Source organism: Ascidia mentula, chromosome 4, assembly GCF_947561715.1.
Source record: "Ascidia mentula chromosome 4, kaAscMent1.1, whole genome shotgun sequence".
NCBI lineage: Eukaryota > Metazoa > Chordata > Ascidiacea > Phlebobranchia > Ascidiidae > Ascidia > Ascidia mentula.
This window is the reverse complement of record NC_138569.1, coordinates 14818551-14839230: the sequence shown is the minus strand read 5'-3', so window position 1 is coordinate 14839230 and position 20680 is coordinate 14818551. Positions and strand designations below refer to the sequence as shown.

The following is a 20680-nucleotide window of genomic DNA, read 5'->3' as shown; positions in this document are numbered from 1 at the left end:
TACGGATCATTGATGACAAAATCCAGCCCATTACTACATCAATAAGCAAGTCGGGTACAAAATAAGTGGAGTCGATAACGTTGAAAAGGAAAGACAAAGCTAAGATGCTGTTAATCATATTCTAAGTAAACGTTTCGAACTTATACTGAGTTAATTATCAGAAATACTACATTGAACTGGTTGCAGAAAAGCGTCGGGTTAATAAAGGACTGAAAGGCAGAAGGGGAACAGCAGCAACAACATCGAGTAACAAGCCGGAGGCGTGTTGCGCGACAGCAGCATCGATAGCACAGCAGCGATGTCATCTTTATTAACCCGACGCTTTTCTGCAAACAGTTCAATGTAGTAGTACTGATGATGAATCCAGTATGAGTTCGAAACGTTTACTTAGAATATGAATAACAGCATCCTAGCGTTGGCGTTCCTTTTCAAAGAAATAAGCAAGTCATTTGTTGACTTTCCTTTTTTTATATTTTGCACCAACGTCATTACGCACATAAACAAACGTGAAACCTAAATTAGCATGGACACCAAATTCACCAACAAAATCTACAAGGGTTATCCAGTCAGGCACCTTTTTTCTCGCGGAGAATCACCGTTTGCCGTAGGATCGGGTGTGAAGTTGCAACAAGCCGTATATGACTTCAGGTGGCTCCCGGCCGCGCTGGCCAAAGTAAAACGCAAACGCCAACTTGGTCCAAAGTACGCGCAAAGTAAACGCAAACGCCAACTTGGTCGACAGACTCCGTCGTCCCGAGGACTGCCTAAAAGTGATGGTATAATTTAGATGTGGTCAGAAGCTGCTGAAGATTGCGGTTGTTACCTCGATGTTTGGCTAATGCAAGGTTTGATAATGCAAGATAATGCAAGTTTTAACCCTTCGAAAGAGCTCAACAATGCACTAAAACGCAAAATACGCCGAAGTACCACGACTCAAAAGTGTCCGCAGCAAAAGCACCCGATCAACTCAAGTGCGGAATAGCAAATAAATTGTGTACATTGCACCATCATATGACCCAACATGTCGCTTGACCTACGTTGAAGAAAATTAATCAACAACCCAGCGGGGGACAAATATTTCTTCTATAAGAGCTCTGTGCTGAGTGTGTCAGTTGTTAATATGTAACATTTGTTCCGGCAGAAAGCTTTTGTTTAGCAAGCTGGCAAAGTGGATTTCAAAATGTACGATACTTAAAAAAAATCTGCCAACAGCCCAACAAAACTTTTACTTGAGTCTTCAATGTTCTAAAAATTTTAGTTCAGCCCAAGAGAAAGCAGGACATGTTTTTTTAAACACAGAGGGGGGCAAATTTTCGACCAGAATTTATTAAAAATTTGACATGCGGGCCAGGCAAATACTAAGATGCACGTGTTGTGGCCTGTGGGCCGGAGTTTGCCAATGTCTGGTTTAAATATAGCCACTTTATTACGAACAAGTTGATCTTGAAACACCATCAAAAACTTATATAATATTAATCAGCTGTATATCGCTATATCGTACACAATTGCGATTTTTTGCGTCCTGCGTTTTTAGTGTTTTATGTGCGTGATGCTTCACTGTTGACGTAACCCCGAAGAAGTCTCGCCGGATGGCAGACGAAACGTTGGTTTCTAATAAACACTTTAGAAACTAAGTGCCAGAAGAGCAATTCCGATTAATTAGTATGCCTGGCAACAAAAATAGCAGTATATGCGATTTTTTGGTTTAATGTGGCAACCAAATATTTATTTAAACAATGATGTATTATAATACATAAAATCTAAATCAAAATGAAGAATACCTCAAAATATAGATGTTTAGAATACGTTTTTCAGTCAGTATAAGTTATAAATTTTGATTCATATAAATGCCATGTACCGCATTCAGTTTGTTATCAAACAGACAATAATTAACAACTCTGTTGTAATTACGCTAGTGTGTTATGCAGGAAATCTTATCCTCGGGGCTATAGTTGTTAATTAAGTGTATTACAGTCCACTATCGTTGGTTGTAACCAATTGGTCACCAGCAGAAAGGCATGTGTGCGTATACGGTTAGTAAATTACAGAGTCCGGTAATTGTAGCATTTTTGGGACAACATAGCTAATTATGTCCAAAAGCAGTAAGGTGTTGAAACTTTTTGTGAGCTGCCTTGTGTAAACCGTTTAGAGAAATACTGTTTATGTCCACGCTGGCGTGCAGTTGAGTGTAATACGTACGAGTGTGTGTATGTGTACATTACAACACGATGGACAAGGCTTTGTGAATTATATTTTACATGCTCTATCTGACACAAGTGTAGAGAGAACGTTAGTCAATATTCTGAAGAACAACGATGAGGAAGTTCTTACACGTTGTACCTTCCAGAAGAAAACTTGTTTTCTTGATAGTCTTGGGTCTTGTTAACATATATCTACTGTACGAAGTAAGCGGATGGGTTGAAGAAATGAACAATATTAAAGGTTAGTGATACGCATGTTGCAAGATTGCTGTTAAATTTTTATGCCTGATCGACACATTTCCCCAGCTTGAAAGAAACAAACAAAGATTCCGTTGACGCAAAACGGGGTGCGTGGACCCGGCCATAGTTTTTTTTAAGTTATTTTAAAAAATTTCGAACGCTGTATTGTAATGTAGACACAACAATATTTTTCGGCAGCTTACAGCGATAAACTAAAAAGACGAGAGAAAATGTTGGCAGAAATCCATCAATACAACAAAGAGAACGTTAAGGTATAACCCCACATTATGCATAAACGTCGTCACAGGTGCATTGCATGTCGTTGTCGAAATACGGTTTTGTAATTATTTTACAGAATGCAAAACAAAGCTTTCCTAAAGTTATCGGCATAGGCGTGAAAAAATGTGGAACAGATGGAGTGATCCGATTTCTCAATCACCACCCGATGGTTCGAATACCTCCAAATGTGGAGGCTTTCTTTTTTAATTCTGGAAGCAGAGAATATGAGAAATACATGTAAGAGAAAGTCAATGTTATACAGGAAAAAAAACTTTATGGCAGGTTTTGGTTTTGAAGTATGCAAAATTTCAAAACGGTGAAGATCAACGAGGAAAACTTTTAAAACGCTTTTATTTACATGAAGTAAAAAAATGCCGCCAACAAATGACAGACAAGTTGGCATGGAAAAAACACCGATCTACTTCGGTTCCCAGCCAGTCGACATGCCACAGAGGATCAAGGAAGCCATTCCAGACGTCAAACTTATTCTGATTGTATGTGACCCGACTGCGAGGGCATTTTCAGACTACGTTCACGAGGTTTGTTTACGAAATGACTTTTCTTGATTTAACTGAGTTAAGTTTGGCAATCTGAGCGGCATGTACTGTTTCCGAGCAAGACATAGCAGTGGTTATACAAATACAGTTACGTAAATGTTTAAACTTACACAGAAATAACGGGTTTGATTTTGCAGCGCGAAAGAAACAGACTTTTCGGGGACAAACTGCTGGAAAAATACGAGACTTTTGACTCGTATGTTGACGAAAACCTGCCCAAGCTTCAAAGAAAAATAAAGGACTGGAAATTACAGGACATCTCTTGCGAAAACAAGAACTTAAGAAACGAATTTGTCAGGCTTTTCCAAAGGGACGCTGCGCTTACTATGTTGTCAAACGGAATTTACACAGCACACATAAACAGCTGGAAAGCGGCCTTCAACGAATCCAACTTAAAAATTATCGAGGGAAAACAGTTTATCAAATCACCAGGCCCCATTATAGAGGAACTGCAAGATTTCATCGGGCTCCCAAAAGTTTTGTTTGACGATGACTTTGTTCGAAATCCAGATAAGGGATTTTACTGCTATCGGCAATTCACAATGGATCACCTTCACAATGAAACTAAGAAAACTGACTGGACGGGAACCAAGTGTCTTGAAGACACAAAGGGAAGGACTCGCAACAATCGCAAGGAAGCCTCAGAAACAACGATTAAAAAGTTACAAGCATTTTACCACCCCTTCAACGAACAGTTTTACAAGGACGTTGGTGTTGATTATGGGTGGCAATAATAACACCACTTATAGCATTGGATAACATGTATTAGTAGATAATACTGATTAGTTAAATATATGTACGACCCACTTCATGTTAAACGTTATCATTATTGTAGGTTGTGGTAAAGTGTTTCTTTGAAATACGATTTTGTGATCGCGCGTACCTGTATTGTTGGCCTCATTTGAAAATATACAAACCGGACAATATTGTAGACAACAATATGCAAACCCGGTATACCTCAGGTATATTTTTGTAGATTCGTTCTGCACATACAGTCGTGCTCTTGTCTACAATTTTCCGAGGATTTTCGTGCTGACTCAGGGACCCCTAAGCTCAAGTTCTAGCACCGCATATTTGTTTCCATAAGAGTCCTGCCTAAACCTCACTTGTTACACAAAAAATATGTCTACGGATCATTGATGACAAAAATCCAGCCCATTACTACATCAATAAGCAAGTCATTTGTTGACTTTAATTTTTTTTTATTTTGCACCAACGTCATTACGCACATAAACAAACGTGAAACCTAAATTAGCATGGACACCAAATTCACCAACAAAATCTACAAGGGTTATCCAGTCAGGCACCTTTTTTTCTTGCGGAAAATCACCGTTTGCCGTAGGATCGGGTGTGATAGGTTGCAACAAGCCGTATATGACTTAAGGTGGCTTGACCGTGCTGGCCAAAGTAAAACGCAAACGCCAACTTGGTCCAAATAACGTTTCCTTAGATCCTAATCGACAGACTCAATCGTCCCGAGGACTGCTTAAAAGTGATGGTATAATTTGGATGTGGTCAGAAGCTGCTGCAGGTTCCGGTTGTTACCTCGATGTTTGGCTGAATAGCACTAATTAGTCTGAAACAATTTTTTGTTTACTGCAGTAAATTGTTTACTAGGGGTTTAAAGTTGTTTGTTTGTAAATGATACAACAACAACTAAACACGCGTAAGTATAAAAAGAAAACGAAAATACAAACGTACTGTGGAAAATGGACAAGATTCCTAATACCCAATCGACGTGCAAGTGTATTTGTGACGTCACAGCAATCATTTTGCTGTTGAATTCAAAGAAGTTATTATCACTGTCTCGGGACTGATGGTCTGATAACAGCAAAAAGATATCTGCCTTAATTTATGTGAAACACTCGTTGGAAATAACCCAGAAAATGGAATGCTCGCGAACAGAACAGGCATGGAAACTACTGGAATACAGTAGATTTAAGCCGGATTCGAAACTAAAAGGTTTGCCCATTAGTCACTTGGAAATTATTGTTTCAATTTTGTCTAACATTAGAGTAAGAATGCACGCTTTACAAATGCTTCTGGCAAAGTAAAGGGCATTTTAATTGGTCTTTTTGCTGGGTCTTAGCTGATACAAAAGTTCTGCACTTGCATTTCACAGGGAATGTTTAACAGCAAAAGCTAAACTGTCTATTGCGAATGGCGTAACCAATAAGGTCATCAACAATGCCGAAAATATGCTTTAATGTTATATGTCCTATTTGACTAAAGTTTGAAAAAACTACAATTTTAGCCGATACTACGAATTTATACCATATAGCAGGTTAGTGTTTCCTCCAAAAAAAACATTTTAACAGTGCCTTCAACTGGACCTATACCGGAAGCAAAGGGCCAGTGGATTCCATATCAAGGTCGTATATTAAAGTTAGTTGTGTAAGGGAACTAGGCTGTTTACTTAACTTCGAAATTTAATCTAGTGACAGGCGGAAAATCGAAGCTAGTGGTTTCGTTAAAGGATAGTGGATACTTCATGGTAACAGACGGCGAAACAGTGCTCGAAAGCTTATTTCTGCTCAATGCTTCCATCAAGCCTCGTGCGTGCAAAGTGTTGCAGAAAAAAGACACGTTAGTGTTCCTGTACAAAGTACGAAGCGAATCGCGCATGTTTCGCTTGCAGGTGGGTTCAGTCCCTTGGCCTTGTTAAATTTGTAACAGAAATTCGATGTTTTGAATTCAAAGTTTGCTGGTTCAAAAGAAATAGAAGGTTTGGCTTTGTGCAAGGCGTGTGCGTCTGCCCTCTCAAAATACGTTAATGTCCGATATGCCAAAGACGGCGACTCACAGACAAGTGTGCAAAAGGTCGGTGGCCAAAATTTATAGTTTTAACTATACTGTAGGCAATACACACTACAACCCAAGCTTCTCCATGGGACACTTCTCAAATAATCGATTTAAGACTACCGCATTACAAGCTACACGTCATTTCTTAAGCATATTGTTTTCTGAAGCTGCTGGGGATTTTTTGTGAGGGGAACCCTGTATGAACTAGTTTCAAACATGAGAAAGCCAAATATGCAAAAAGCCATGCTCCCGCTAAAAGGTTCTTTATCGTGCAGGAGTCTGCCCCAACGACGAAAGGTAGCGGAGAGCCAGGACATCCAAGTCTATCTCAACTCGTTCAAACTATTATGAACGACGATGCGGACAAGTTGCCGCTTATCTACAGACACACGCATATGGAGGGGGAAAAGTAAGACGTACCTAGGCCGGGTCAAGTTCAACAATCATATGGAAATATTTAACTCGTTTCAGGGATGGCGGACATGTAGGTCTTGAACAAATGGTGATGCTATGTTTCACAGACCCAACGTTTCCCACGTTCGTTGGCGAAGTGGAACAAATATTGGATAAGTTGGTAAAGTCGAATGAAAAATGAGATCATGTGTCATGGCATATGAAGGGAGCGTTGATCCGTCTGGCCTGGAACCCAATTGTATAGTTCTGACCTAAAATTGCTTCGAACTCGCCTTATCGCTGAACCACACCGAATGCTTTCGAAAAATAAAGACAAGTTTTGTAAACAATCCAATGTTTTTGAGTGTTAGCACAGGCCTTTATCTGCATAAACGCATTTGCTAAAAGAGTAAAAGCCACAAGGCAAAATCCATTTCTTTGCAGAAGGTTGAATATTTAGACGTCATTCTGACCGTCTATCCCTGTAACAAATGGACAAAAATACTGAAAATTATAGAATTTTGTATTAGGACGAAATACTGAAAATCACAGTGTATCATGGCATTGCTTTTAAATGTTTGAACCAAAAGATCATCAACTTTATGTTGAAACTGTTTGCGCCAACAACGCCTCGATCATTTCTGCAAAACAAATGTTAACATCAAGTTTTCTTTACTTATATCGAAAAGCTATAAGTTTACTACCTTTGCAGAATTACAATATAAAATAACCTTGTGTCAAACGCATTTATTGTTAAGAATACATGTTTCGCTCAAAATAAGCATCTTCAGTTCTACAATAAAACGGAAAACAAAATAATAAAATGCTGAAAAATAAATGCTAAAAACTGGCCGAACAAATGGGCTACTGGTGATAACCTCCAAGACAATCTGAGTAGCAATGTCTGGTTACCTACTTGCGTGATGTAGCGCCGCAGTCGCAAGCATGCGTTGCATGTAGATAAAAACGTTGGGCATATCACGTGATCGCAGGTAGTACCAGTTTTTGTACATTGATTTGTGCGTTTAAAATTTTTTGCCATTTGCTTTCACAAATGTCCAAATGCTCCATCGGGGGTTGTTCAAGGAACACCACAGAGTAGCATGTAGCCAAATCAGGTCTTTTGTAGAACGTCGCTGGGTGACGTGCCTGAAAATGGCGGAGTAGCGCACTTTTGTCTCCCGCTTCATCGGTGTTGAATGTTCTCCACATCTGTCTTTGCTTGTTCCACCTGGTGGAGAACTTATTCTTCGTTTGTCCGATGTATTTTTCGGCCACATTTTCGGCATGGTTTCGAACACCCTGGCCCTGTGTGGGTACGGATTGCAATAGACCTAAAAGCAGTAAGCCAGCTCCGTAGTGTCCGGGGCTTTTTAAACGTCACTTTAGCGTTTGGTTCCAATTCTTTTTCCCTCGACGATAAAGTCACATAGCCGGGGAAGGATGTAGCCCAGTATACTCAGCAATTTTGTTTTTCTTGTTGGTTCTTGGGCCCAAACCTTTCCTCCCAATTTCGCGCAATCTCAATCAGTCTTTTGGGTGCTTTTTGGTGAGAATTCAGACATAGCGCACTTTCTCTGCAGTCGTTTAAGACGTGCCTGGTAGTCTTCCGGTTCCTTATTGAGACGACGCATCCTAACAGCTTCCCCATATACAATGGCTTTGAATACATGTTTGGGATGGTGTGATCTCCCGTTGATAAATATTCTCCCTTCGCTTGTCGGCTTCACGAAATCCTTGGTTTTAAAACCCAACAAGGAATCACTTGTAATCACGTGGAGAATGTCCAAAAACTCCAGTGCACTGCCTTCTTGCGTCGTATTTATTTGCTGAAGATTAGTGTTAGTCCGTGGTCATTAAAAACTGTTCTTAACGCGTTTTTGTGACCTCTGTTTATCTTTCCCCATACGAGAGAAAAATTATATCTTCTATGTAGCGTTTAAAGATTTCCGTTTTTTCTAGTTTCCGTTTAATGCGGGTTATAATTTCATGGACTGCAATGTTTGCAACCGATACTGAGTGGTTGTCTCCGGTGACTATTCCATCTTTTTGAACGTAGTATTGCCCCTTGTAGGTGGTAATAACATTTTTCAAGCAAAGTAGTGTAAGTTCTACAATCACACCTCGAGTTCTTGTTGAGTACTTGGCGTGTTTTTTGAGTGCGCTGTTTTTTTTCACCAAGTCCCTGTGCAAGCTTGTATATAGTGCAGTGACATCGGCGGCCACTAGTTGGAGAGTTCTTCCTGCGATTCTGGGTGTTGTTTGTGCTTCCACAATGCCAACGCATGTAAATAGTCCTTGCTGTCTCTGCAGTACTCGTCAAATACGGATTTGCAGAATGCATTGCTTATGGGCTGAAGGATGCATTCGAAAAAGGCAGTAACTCTTGAGGTGAATATGTTACCAGCTGCCTGCAGCAGTCGTGTTGGTATGTCTGTAAGAAAGGTTTCTTTTAATTGTTGCTCGGAGAGCTTATGCGTCTTGAATAACGGGTATGCATAAGCCGCGTTGAGGTTTCCAAAATGCTTTGCTGCTGGAGCCACATGTGTGTTTGTATTTCATATCATGATATTTGATACCCGTTGTGTGGTACAAGATGTCATCGTTTGCTGCTCCCTCAGAGTGCAGATGTTTCATAACTTCCTCACAGTGCAGTTTGACAGAGAGCGCATGTTTGTGAAAAGTAGCTTCGTCCATGTCAAGCTTTTGGAACTTCTGCAATTCTCTCATCATGATGTTGTTGTAATCATCAAATTCAATAATTATTAATTTTCCATCTCTATCAGATTGACACACAACGATTTCCTGATTATGAATTGCTGTCGACAACTGTTTTAAACTTTGCCGTAAGTTGTAGGATAGGTTGTTATGTTTAGCAAAACCTTCCCTTACCTTTTCCCCTAGGTTTCTAACTTTAACCGTAACGGCTTTGACGTACGCTTTTATCCTTTCAGAAAGTTGTTCTGTCGATGGTCTAGAAAGTTTTTTGATTTTGAGTTTCCCAGGCAACTTGTCCCGACATGAAGGACTTTCTTCCTCCTCCTCATTGGAAGGGAATATACTGGCCCACTCCACCCGCCTGATGTGTGATTGTACCCTTCGCCATTCTTCCATTTCTACTAGGTTGGACCAAGTTGGTGTGGGTGCAAATTTGAAACCTTTCAGAAGCAATAGTTTATCATCCATTGTTATGGCTCTACTGGTTTTATTTATTATCCTTGTATCTGTCGCACTAGTTCTTGTCTGCGTTGATATTTTTTTCTCCGGCGATAGCGAATCCGATCGCGTTGATTCCTGGTTTGCATTTCTGATGGGCCGGGCAGAAACTTTTCTCTCAAATAACTTTGCTTTTTCCAAACGCCACAGAAATTTCTTTCGGTGACTTTGTTTTTCCATCGTCTGCAACATTTCCAACATTGCCATCCCTGACAGCAATTTGTTTCTTAATTCTTCTTTCTTGCTGCACCAACAGAAGATCAAAATCAATTCCCTTTTTGTTGTTAGAGGGCAAAAGAACACGCTTTGTAATACATTGCTTGAGAAAGAGTTTCAGGGCCTGCTGTTTGGCCAATTTACACATTCTCTTATCAGGGTTTTCCGATTTCTGGCTGTCAGATGGATGTCTTGGTGATTTCATGGTGAGTAATCAAGTAACAACATTCAATATTTTCAATCCGAAATCGAACTCTTTTTAACGCCACTTGTTGTACGTGACACAGATGGAAACTTCACGTGTACAGAATTACAATATAAAATAACCTTGTGTCAAACGCATTTATTGTTAACCACGTCTAATACTAACCTTCAGACAAATAAATACGACACAAGAAGGCAGTGCATTGGAGTTTTTGGACATTCTCTACGTGATTACAAGTGATTCCTTGTTGGGTTTTAAAACCAAGGATTTCGTGAAGCCGACAAGCGAAGGGAGAATATTTATCAACGGGAGATCACACCATCCCAAACATGTATTCAAAGCCATTGTATATGGGGAGGCTGTTAGGATGCGTTGTCTCAATGAAGAACCGGAAGACTACCAGGCAAGTCTCAAACGACTGCAGAGAAAGTGCGCTATGTCTGAATTCTCACCAAAAAGCACCAAAAGACTGGTTGACATTGCGCGAAATTGGGAGGAAAGGTTTGGGCCCAAGAACCAACAAGAAAAAAACAAAATTGCCGAGTATACTGGGCTACATCCTTCCCCGGCTATGTGACTTTATCGTCGAGGGAAAAAGAATTGGAACCAAACGCTAAAGTGACGTTTAAAAAGCCCCGGACATTATGGAGCTGGCTTACTGCTTTTAGGTCTATTGCAATCCGTACCCACACAGGGCCAGGGTGTTCGAAACCATGCCGAAAATGTGGCCTATGTGGACATTTCAAAGGCTTTGACAGCATGGTTGACGGGGTTCACCAGGTTAAAACACCATCTGGTACAATCAAGCTACACGACCAATTGGATTGTGCAAGCTTTGGAATTTATACGGCAATTTGTAAGGAATGCCAAGAAAAGTACGTCGGACAAACGAAGAATAAGTTCTCCACCAGGTGGAACAAGCAAAGACAGATGTGGAGAACATTCAACACCGATGAAGCGGGAGACAAAAGTGCGCTACTCCGCCATTTTCAGGCACGTTACCCAACGACGTTCTACAAAAGACCTGATTTGGCTACATGCTACTCTGTGGTGTTCCTTGAACAACCCCTATGGAGCATTTGGACATTTGTGAAAACAAATGGCAAAAAATTTAAACGCACAAATCAATATTCAAAAAATGGTACTACCTGCGATCACGTGATATGCCCAACGTTTTTATCTACATGCAACGCATGCTTGCGGCTGCGGCGCTACACCACGCAAGTAGGTCACCAGACATTGCTACTCAGATTGTCTTGGAGGTTATCACCAGTAGCCCATTTGTTCGGCCAGTTTTTAGCATTTATTTTTCAGCATTTTATTATTTTGTTTTCCGTTTTATTGTAGAACTGAAGATGCTTATTTTGAGCGAAACATGTATTCTTAACAATAAATGCGTTTGACACAAGGTTATTTCATATTGTAATTCTGCAAACGTGAAGTTTCCACCTGTGTCACGCACAACAAGTGGCGTTAGAAAAGGTCGATATCGGAATTGAAATATTGAAAGTTACCTGTCAGTGATTGGTCGGTATATCTGGGACGTGCTTGTTGTCTCGATTGCGCAATCTTTTCTTCGGTGTTTCTCACAAAATCGATGAAGTTTTGTAAGGGTGGAAAATCTGCGTGAGGTGCCGCTTGCGCGGTTTCGACAGCATCACCACGGGACTCTAAAAAGAGGCGTTTAGAAATTAGAAAAATTGTTCAGACTAAACTATTTTTTCATAAATTATTCTAAACCTATAGACCTGAACAGGCGTCGGTCATATAGCAAGTCCCAAAGGTAAATATTCGAGTTCTCTCAAAGTGCCAAAACGTTGCTTAGTTTTTAAGAAAACAGTTATTGTCATTAAGCACGCCCAGTCGTATTCTGGTTCGTCGGACGATTTATCCCCACAACTTTATTTGAGTAAATCTAAAAAATATTTCCCCGCTTAAAAAAATTTGAGGTTGAATACGTTATCGCACACAGGTTTAAATTCAAGTATATCCGCTTTTTTTAATGTTGTTTAGGGACTTACCAGGGGCGTTTCCTTTGGTGCTCGCCATACGTTTCAATAAGGTTGGCACAGTCACCTCTTTCTGCGTAAAAACACAAAAAGTAGCATCAAACACATCTTGTAACGTTACTGGGTGCATTCGTTGCATTCTTCCCAGACATAAAGGGGTATAAACTACAGCATATTTGAAGCAAATAAAATACTTACTTGTGGTTTGGGTGCAGATGAAGAGCGACTACGAAGAAACTTTATCCCATCGTGTGAGGTGGGTTCAGGCGAACTTGGTGGGACTGACAAGTTTTGAGCCGCATGAAATATTTCCTTTAAAATTAACTGTACGTCGAACACGGAATAGTATAATGTAAATAGAAGACTTTTTATTCTCAGAATTATGAGTAAATCCGTGATTTCTGTTCCTAAATGGAAGAGTTTACTAACCTTGGCACCGGCCTTGGCAAGCCACTTCTTCGCCCTCGGGTCGTCCCACTGTTCAATCCCACACAATGAGGCCAAGTCACAATTTTTACCATCGACGTTACGGGTCCGCGTCAGTACCTCGTATAGAATATCGCTGCAAAATGTGACAGTTTCAGTTTACATACATTTACACGAATATAAGTAATTGAAACTTTCTCGCTAATCACATATTGTTGCAGAGAAATCGAAATTAAACTTTTAATACAGGCTTTCGTTCCGTTGCTTGCTGCTGTACATGCATGATAACTTATATGTAAACTTATGCTGTGCAATACATAGAAAATTATGTCTTAAGTTGTAATAATCTTAGAAGTGTGTTACCAAAGCGGAAATGAGAATGTTATAGAAATCATTGAACAATACTTCATTGTTAGTGTTTGTTTTTTAACAATCTTATTCGTGAAATGTATTTCACGGCAAAAACGCGAACCTGTAATTTTTTTTGTCACCCAACTCCTCCAAAGCTCTTGCAACAAACTCCGGTGTCAGTTGTATCATACCTCGGTCCACTTGACCAAAGAACCGCTCTTCCAACTTTCTTGAATCACTTTTCTCATCATCTGTTTGCATTGCAAACGGCACGAAATTTCACATTTGGACTTTGCAGCTTTATCAAATGTTACGCTATAATATCATTATTGACTTTGATTTTAAGATCATGAAAAAAGAAAAAAAACATTTGGTCGACAAGATTATTGGTTCATTCAAGTAAATATATTGCACTGACTTTTTGTGATTGGAAATCGAAAAAGCAAACATCGAAATGTGAGGCAGGTGACGAACGTCTGAAAACCGTTTGGCAGAGGGTAGCAAATCATGGAACAAACCAGTTGAAACTGGTTGACGGCGGTTAACAAACGTTGCTCCTTATTCGAAGCACTGATAAACCTGAAATTCGAACAACAATGTTAGGAACTTCACAGAATTCAATAGTCACTCGAAACAAGGCGTTTCTAAGTACTTGCGTCGCAAAATTGCGATATATACTTATATATATACAGTCAAAACTTACAATGAGCGCTCAAAATCTTCAACTCCCGACTTTAACATCATAAGAGTAAAAGTGTGGTGAACTGATCGCATTTGTGCGTAAATGTAGTCACGTGACAGATTGGATACATTAAAACAAGTTTCCGATGCGACAGGGTTATTGGGCAAGTTAGCGCTGAGGTGGTCGCACAGCTTCTCGTTGGTCTGCAGAAATATACAAAAGTTATATACATCAAGCAACCGTTTACTTTTATCAATGGGGAATTTCGAGCAAAATTATGAGAAACTCAGGCAAAGCGGATATTTAATTATTACCGCTTGTGCTTTTATTGTGACGATAGGTAGTTTGTGTTTTTGTCATGAATTATTGGTTGATCACATGAGGCTATAATTTTTTTATCACCGCAATTAAATGGCGCTGTATAGTGTGACTTTAGGTCGCAAAACAGACAACCAAATTCCCAGAAAAAAATAAAACACATTTCAACACCCACCAACACAATGATGCACTCCGATGTTTGATCGCGTTCGTTTTCATTGAGAAAAGACAAAATGCTTCCGCGGTAAAGATCAGGATCCGGACCCATAGCGCTCGTGCTCGATGAAGCAACATCGACCTTCTTCAAGAAATCCCTGTAATTTTTATTTTGCAGAAATTGCTGATTCACATGCACTGTTTTACGTAGGTTTGCAACAATAACCTTGCATAAAATCCAGTCAGTTGGTCAAGAAGATTTCGACTTTGTGCGGGAATCGATGCTGGTTTGTTTTTTCTTCCTTAAAATTAAAAAAGCTTCTTTCAACAAAAATAACAAAAAAAAGCTTTTTGGACCAAAAGCAGAAATATCTCTTTACTAGCATATGCACTTTGCAACAGCTATGCATCGCAAAACCGCAACGGTTTGTAGCTCATATACTGCAATATTTCATATATTTCGGGTATTTTTCTCGCTTATTGGCTGAACCACATCAAATGCTTTCGGAAAGTAAAGACAAACTTTGTTAAAAATGCCCTTTTTACCACGCCTGGATTCGAACCCAACGAACCCAATCATGTTTTCTTCTGGGTTTAGTATGTGATTTTTGTGGCTCCTTTTCTTACTCCAAAAAAAGTCATACCGTAATGCACAGTAGCTTTGCTGATAATTGAAAGCTCCTCGCGGATGCACTTCAGGTCGTATGCATAAAAACTCCCGGATTTGCAAGCATTCAGCGTTCTGTACCACAAACTCTCTTTGGTATCCTGGTTTCCAGCACGTTTCCCCGCTGTCGTTCTCGTAGAACCGTCCAACGATGAAATGCTGGTATGAGCCACCGACTGACTTCTTCCCACCACAAAGCGGAGATTTAAACTTACGGAGGCAAGATACTAAAAACGACAAAAAGGTACCATAATACCTTCATACAAAAATATCGGTAAAAAATTGTCAGAATTTGGTTCTTCTATATGTCCAAAATGTGTCAACCTACCAAATTATTTAAACAAATGTGATATTCGTTTCGCTTTAACCATCGGTAAATCCCTATTACGTTTGTGCGAGTAATGGTCGTGTGTGTGACGATGACGTGTGTTGGTCGGAGTTTCAGCCAAGCGTTTTTGAAAATTTTTTATTCCAAACCTTCACAAGCAGTTAAAATTAAACTGGTCGTAACAAAATGGCGCAAAAATTCGAGCCAACGGGGGTGACAATCCAGTTTTTGGGACTAAAATATCGCGTTAACCATGACCAACACTCACCTCTTTTTGAAGTCTTAGACAAAATAATAATAACAAAAACCAACCTGTTCAATTTGCATTGTAATCAAACTTACATCAATAGAGTTCAGGTATTCAACAAGGCTTTCTCTGTTAAAGCAAAACATGGAAGATTGTTTGTGAACTGGTTGTTTTTAATGCCACTTCCTTAGGAGATGTTATTTATTGACCAAAATCCTAATTTCAATACATCACAAATTATATTTTTTTTTACCCATGAAACCACAATCAACATTGAAAAAAACTTTTTTTGGTGATGTCCTGTAAAAAATGAACTTGATCACTTGAGATATTATTGTTTGTGGAAGTCTTATGGACCCTCGGTAAGTCACTGTGGATCCCCAGTTGCGAAACCTTCGGTTATGGCAATTCAAAAATACAGTATAGAAAACTTACAATGGATTAAAACAACGTAACAGACAGCTTGTTGGGACAGTTGTAGGAAAAAGGGGAAGTACCAAAGGCGGGATACTTTGTTTGTGATCATTCAGTTCCAACACTGTTGAAGCTGCGTGCAAAGCAAAATGTTAAAAAACAAGCATATATTTGGAAAATGTGATCTGAGGATACTTTTTTTTCTCACAATGGTTGAAGGCACTTTTAGTTTTCTTCATGAAAAGTCTTCTGTGTTACGATACTTTAAAGGGTTAAAATTAACAAATAAATGAGTAGCATATGTGTTTGCCGCAAAAGGCTCAAGTGATATGCATGTCAGCATTCACAGCAAACAGTTTGTGTTCATGCTCACTTATAAGCAGCTGGGCTAGAACACCGGTCACATGCAAATTTGTGGGGTTGTTCATAATAAGGTCCAATATTGCTGAAAGACCCAAGGAAGATGATCTTGATGAAGCCACACAAAATCTTGTCAAAAATATCCTGAAAACAAAAGATGATTACAGACACAAAGATTGGAAATTTTTGCTTAGGCCATCACTTTCACTATTCAAAAGAGACAATTTTCAAAACTGTTATTTTCCCAATATTTTTGACAAATTTCCTTCTAATTTTACACAAGAAGCATGTTTTAACCTGTTTTGTATGCTGAGTATTTCATTGCTAAAAAGTGATCCAAAATGTTTGTGGTTAAACTGCAACAAAATCAAACATCCAGAATTGCTGTCATAACAAAGAGCAGTGTTGGAAAACGTGTTTAATGAAGCAGTTGACGACAATGAATCTACGGAGTCTGTTAAGACGCTTGGCTCAGTGGCACCTGGAGACCTTTCTATAAACCTTACACTGTGGGTAAGAAATTCCAAAGAACAACCCAGCAAACTAGGAAAACAGGTCTCTAAAATAGAAAATAGTTTATTTTAAAAGTTATTGCGATACAATAAACATGGATGGACAGAGTCATTCACACCTGGCAAATGCATATGGTAAAGCCCGTTTGACATTTCTTGAACATCACACGTCATGTTTTTTACATCATAGAAATGCACAAACTCCCCTGGACAATGTACCAATAACATTTGTCCCAAGACAAGAAAGGCAACTTGCTTATTTTGAATTGTTTCCTAAAATACACTGTGATTTCTAAAATTCAAATTTTAAAGCAACAATTTTTGCTTACATTAGTGGGATATCTTATCCACAGTTCTTTGTCAATAACAGCAATTGTGTACAGCCAAGCAGGATTGTGTGAGGTGGAACTGAGTTCTTGCCAACAGAGGCACACAGTACCTTTCAAAACCATTATAACAGTATTTATTTATTTATTTATTGCTTGAAATATTTCATGGTAATTGAGTAGCCTGAATATTGCAAAAATAATACCACATGTTTTCGAATTAACATATTGAAACGAAAAGTGGTGTTTGGCAATAAACAAATTTATAAAAGCAGCTAATTTATATTATCATTTTCCAGAAAATCAATAGATTAGGCATTGCAACATTGTTCAAACCCATGGTGTTTACCTGTTTCATTGAACAAACATACTCTCATATTGAATTCTTGGCTTGACACTGTGGGGTTTAACTCATGGTGAGCAGACAGAGAACTCTTGTTAAAAAGGGCAAACTTTGAAATTTTAAGATCCACCTTAATATGTCAATGTTAAAATTGTTAATGTTAGCTTCTCATACAAGTTTGGGAATAAACATATTACAAAACAATTTATTTTATTTACCTGCACTTCCATCACTTTTTTAAGGGGCATGCTCTCAAAAAATTGAACACAGACAAACTGACAATACCGTGGATTGACTTCATCAGTTTTGTTTCCTTTTAGAGTTGGTTTCTTAAAAAGAAATGTAGAAAGTATATCAATAATTGAAACAACTACATTTCATTAATTGTTAATTTAATAGGCCTTTGTCACATGAACATATAATCCAGATAATAATCCCCATTAATCTTCTTTTAAAGAAGTTAATTGCTAACACAACAAATAAAGAGCATTATGTGATTTAGGGATTAATCATTAACTAAATGCAACAAAACTTACATGAGCAGTTGTGCGTCTCACAGGAACCAAATAGTACAGTCGTTGGGTAATTGCATCCCATTGGCTCCAAATGGCACCATCAACGATCACCTGTAATGCAAATACTCCATTTAAAATAGAATATACCAAAAAGGATTTTGATGTTGTATCTTCTCCACCTACAACGTATGATGTCAATAGCTACACACATTTACCTCAGCTGTCGGTCTACCATGTACACGTCTGCTGACATGCCTGGAGGTGCTTGAAGTTATTTGTTTAGCACTTGAAATTTTTGAATTATCTTGCAACTCAACATTGTACAAACCTGAAAAAAACTTCCATTTTTCAACCAACAAAAACAGGTTTATCATTTTGATGTATACACAACAATGTAATATATTTTCTGTTACAGAAAGTGGAAAGCAAAATATACCAATTGATTCTCTGTGTAAAATCAAAAGCACTTCATATGTTGTCAGTCTGAGGTCTCCATTCTGCTTCTTGGTAATGTGATTTGTGAAAAGCACCCTTTGTTGCAACCTTCTGTCAGTGTCGAACTTCATTGTCCAGCCTATAAAAAAAAATCAATCAATAACCAAAACACTGATAGCCGACTGGAATAACCCACCTGTTGGGTAAACTTCTGCTAGGAATGATCTATAAACCCCATGGCGACAAACAGTTGGTTCAGAAAGACTGAAAAGTCATTGCTGTTATGTTCACATCTACAAAAGCATGAAAAACCTACCTTATTGGTGTGCCGTTCTCATCACTTTGCCAAGCCTTGATAGGCATTGCATCTAGTGCAAGATTTTAAAGTGTAAAATATCATGTCTTGTACATAAGCATTACATCCACAAACCTGTCACGCTCTTGGGTAAAAGATGGAACTGGTCAGATTTTTTATGTGCTTTGACAATAAAATCAAAGTTTGACTTTGTTTGAAAAACATCACTGCTTAACCACATCGTAAATGCTAGAAAATATATAATATTTGTAGCATAATATTTTGTGGGTAAAAACATGTGTGACAAGGTATAGCTACCGATCCACAGAACAGTATTTATTAGTTTGGTTATCTGAACAAATGGACGGTTTAATGTAACCACTATATATTTACCAATTGCATGTTGATCTGGAGATATATATGCAGATAAAATATCCGCACTTGTCTTGCATATTAGGACAACATCATCTTTATTAGTTTCTGGATTAAAGAGTCGAATGTACAGTGTTGAATTACTTTTCGTGTCCTTTTACATAAAACAAAAAAGTCACATGTAAGTAGTTGAAGTTCTACAAAAGGTAACAAATAACCTGCTCCGCATCATCAGTCCATGAGTATAAAATGCAACCATCTTCTTCCCACGACAAAATCCTGAAACAGTAGTACAGGTTAAACAATTCCAAGTTTTTCAACCAATACATGCCTTGACAACATATATTATTTAAAAAATATATTAAGTTTTGAATTTATCATTAGGAAAAATTTTAGTTTATAACTTTCTCACTTTATTGTACGAAACCATGCAAGACAAAAATTATGCATCTCAAAATATACTGGGTTGACAGGGTTTCCCAGGTTAAGTTAACATAACAAAGTTAGGAACATAGGCAGGATTAAACCAAACTCTAGACCCACACTAACCCTAATCTAAAACCTTATTTTTCCATATCTTTATAGACAATAACATTTAACACATCTGTACTAGTGATGTAACTGCACTTGCCTGACAATTTTTCCTGTTCCTGAAGCACACCACATGTTTTCTTTTGTAATCATTTTGAATGTATATGGCAGTAGGAATCCTATTTGTGTAACATATGATTCAAAACCCGTCTGCTAAGACTTGGTCAACAGTCTCAAATGTACAGATCATTAGTCTTAAAACTGGGATATATAGTTTTTTCCAATGCGTTTCTGAAAACCTTAATAAACGACCAAATTAAAAGCTTCTAGCATATGTAAAATATACTTATCACCTATCAACAAATGACCTGGTACATGCAAAAAAAAGTACAAATTTAGACACATTTTTTGGAAATAAGCACGATATGGCATCCTGGTGTTGGACCAACCTCAAGAAAAAGAAAGAACCGTGAGTGTGGTTTCACAAAAATAGGAAACTTCTTCAAAGGGGGGTTTACCCTATTTGCTTTTTCTTGTGGTCACGTGTGCTGAGCTTCTTATTTCGCACAGGTTGTAATCAAAAAGTGATTTTGTTTTTTGTCGTGATTATTTGCTGGAAATTAGTGGTGATTGGTTCACTGTGATATTAGGTTCAATTATTGGTCAGCAACCTTGGGCTGCAATCTTCATAAGCGTTTCAAATCTCTAAAGCACAGAATACAACACCTTCGTCAATCGGGAAGGCAAGGACAGCAATGCGCCTTTAAATGTGCCGTGGTTGACGCGTGACCTTTTAGGGTGCCAGGGGTTGTGCTTCATGACGGGTTGGTTGTCTACAACATTTGTTTAAAACCGTTTTCAAGCTTTCTGGCATCTCTCCTGGATTGGTTTGCAGCACACTGAATTTGAAATCAGTTTAAGTTTTAAATAAAGATACAATATAGCTCAACAACAATATTTATGCAAAGTGGGCCTTGTAGGTGAATGCTGTCCGATAAGCTTATATCATCCACAGCTTTCAGTGCGAACGTTGTGTTTTATACACAACACAAATGCCACGGTCAACGGCATATATGCGCCCTTTAGAAGGTAGTTGAACCATGACCACGGAAAATATTGCATAGACAACGACAAGGCCATAAACTTGAACAATTCAAGCACCGATGCAAAGATGATTCCTTACCGTGAGCTAGCGTCTGTTGTAGTATTGTCATGTTGTATGCATTGGAAGGGGATAGTCTTTGTTACGACAAGTCACACGGTCAAGCAGGTTTTACGATGTTA

At 38.6% G+C, this 20680-nt stretch overlaps 3 protein-coding genes across 3 annotated transcripts; 2 read left to right on the top strand and 1 right to left on the bottom strand.

The window, feature by feature from the left end:
* The first annotated feature begins 2426 nt into the window (after nucleotides 1-2426).
* LOC145898140 (heparan sulfate glucosamine 3-O-sulfotransferase 6-like) lies at nucleotides 2427-4011 on the top strand. Its single transcript, XM_082986575.1, has 5 exons — nucleotides 2427-2442; nucleotides 2640-2713; nucleotides 2797-2957; nucleotides 3085-3259; nucleotides 3415-4011. Exons 1-5 carry the CDS (start codon nucleotides 2427-2429, stop codon nucleotides 4009-4011), a joined length of 1023 nt encoding a protein of 340 aa, XP_082842701.1.
* Nucleotides 4012-5163: 1152 nt separating this feature from the next.
* LOC145898139 (meiotic recombination protein REC114-like) lies at nucleotides 5164-6674 on the top strand. The gene is made up of 6 exons (XM_082986574.1): nucleotides 5164-5239; nucleotides 5596-5652; nucleotides 5722-5915; nucleotides 5978-6097; nucleotides 6355-6488; nucleotides 6551-6674. Exons 1-6 carry the CDS (start codon nucleotides 5164-5166, stop codon nucleotides 6672-6674), a joined length of 705 nt encoding a protein of 234 aa, XP_082842700.1.
* A 327-nt stretch (nucleotides 6675-7001) lies between these two features.
* Nucleotides 7002-19650, bottom strand: LOC145898723 (uncharacterized). Its single transcript, XM_082987304.1, has 28 exons — nucleotides 19497-19650; nucleotides 19084-19144; nucleotides 18887-19019; nucleotides 18629-18742; nucleotides 18515-18566; nucleotides 18395-18462; nucleotides 18200-18337; nucleotides 17979-18091; nucleotides 17785-17874; nucleotides 17467-17577; nucleotides 17255-17378; nucleotides 16909-17018; nucleotides 16699-16852; nucleotides 16365-16626; nucleotides 16081-16211; nucleotides 15729-15840; nucleotides 15359-15422; nucleotides 14696-14945; nucleotides 14278-14353; nucleotides 14071-14209; nucleotides 13599-13780; nucleotides 13314-13474; nucleotides 13017-13146; nucleotides 12548-12680; nucleotides 12317-12430; nucleotides 12131-12191; nucleotides 11624-11779; nucleotides 7002-7113 (listed from the first exon to the last, which is right to left on the bottom strand). Exons 1-28 carry the CDS (start codon nucleotides 19547-19549, stop codon nucleotides 7073-7075), a joined length of 3333 nt encoding a protein of 1110 aa, XP_082843430.1. The 5' UTR covers nucleotides 19550-19650; the 3' UTR covers nucleotides 7002-7072.
* Between the last annotated feature and the right edge of the window lie 1030 nt (nucleotides 19651-20680).

What these genes read in the sequence shown, in the direction of transcription:
- LOC145898139 (XM_082986574.1), top strand. Translation starts at nt 5,164, where the DNA reads ATGGAATGCTCGCGAACAGAACAGGCATGGAAACTACTGGAATACAGT. An exon ending in GCCGGATTCGAAACTAAAAG is followed by an intron (nt 5,240 to 5,595) that starts GTTTGCCCATTA and finishes ACATTTTAACAG; the next exon opens with TGCCTTCAACTGGACCTATA. An exon ending in GTGGATTCCATATCAAGGTC is followed by an intron (nt 5,653 to 5,721) that starts GTATATTAAAGT and finishes ATCTAGTGACAG; the next exon opens with GCGGAAAATCGAAGCTAGTG.
- LOC145898140 (XM_082986575.1), top strand. An exon ending in ACAACAAAGAGAACGTTAAG is followed by an intron (nt 2,714 to 2,796) that starts GTATAACCCCAC and finishes ATTATTTTACAG; the next exon opens with AATGCAAAACAAAGCTTTCC. An exon ending in AGAGAATATGAGAAATACAT is followed by an intron (nt 2,958 to 3,084) that starts GTAAGAGAAAGT and finishes ATTTACATGAAG; the next exon opens with TAAAAAAATGCCGCCAACAA.
- LOC145898723 (XM_082987304.1), bottom strand. Translation starts at nt 19,549, where the DNA reads ATGATTACAAAAGAAAACATGTGGTGTGCTTCAGGAACAGGAAAAATT. An exon ending in CTGACTGGATTTTATGCAAG is followed by an intron (nt 14,210 to 14,277) that starts GTTATTGTTGCA and finishes TAAAAATTACAG; the next exon opens with GGATTTCTTGAAGAAGGTCG. An exon ending in TTGCCAAGGCCGGTGCCAAG is followed by an intron (nt 12,431 to 12,547) that starts GTTAGTAAACTC and finishes TTAATTTTAAAG; the next exon opens with GAAATATTTCATGCGGCTCA.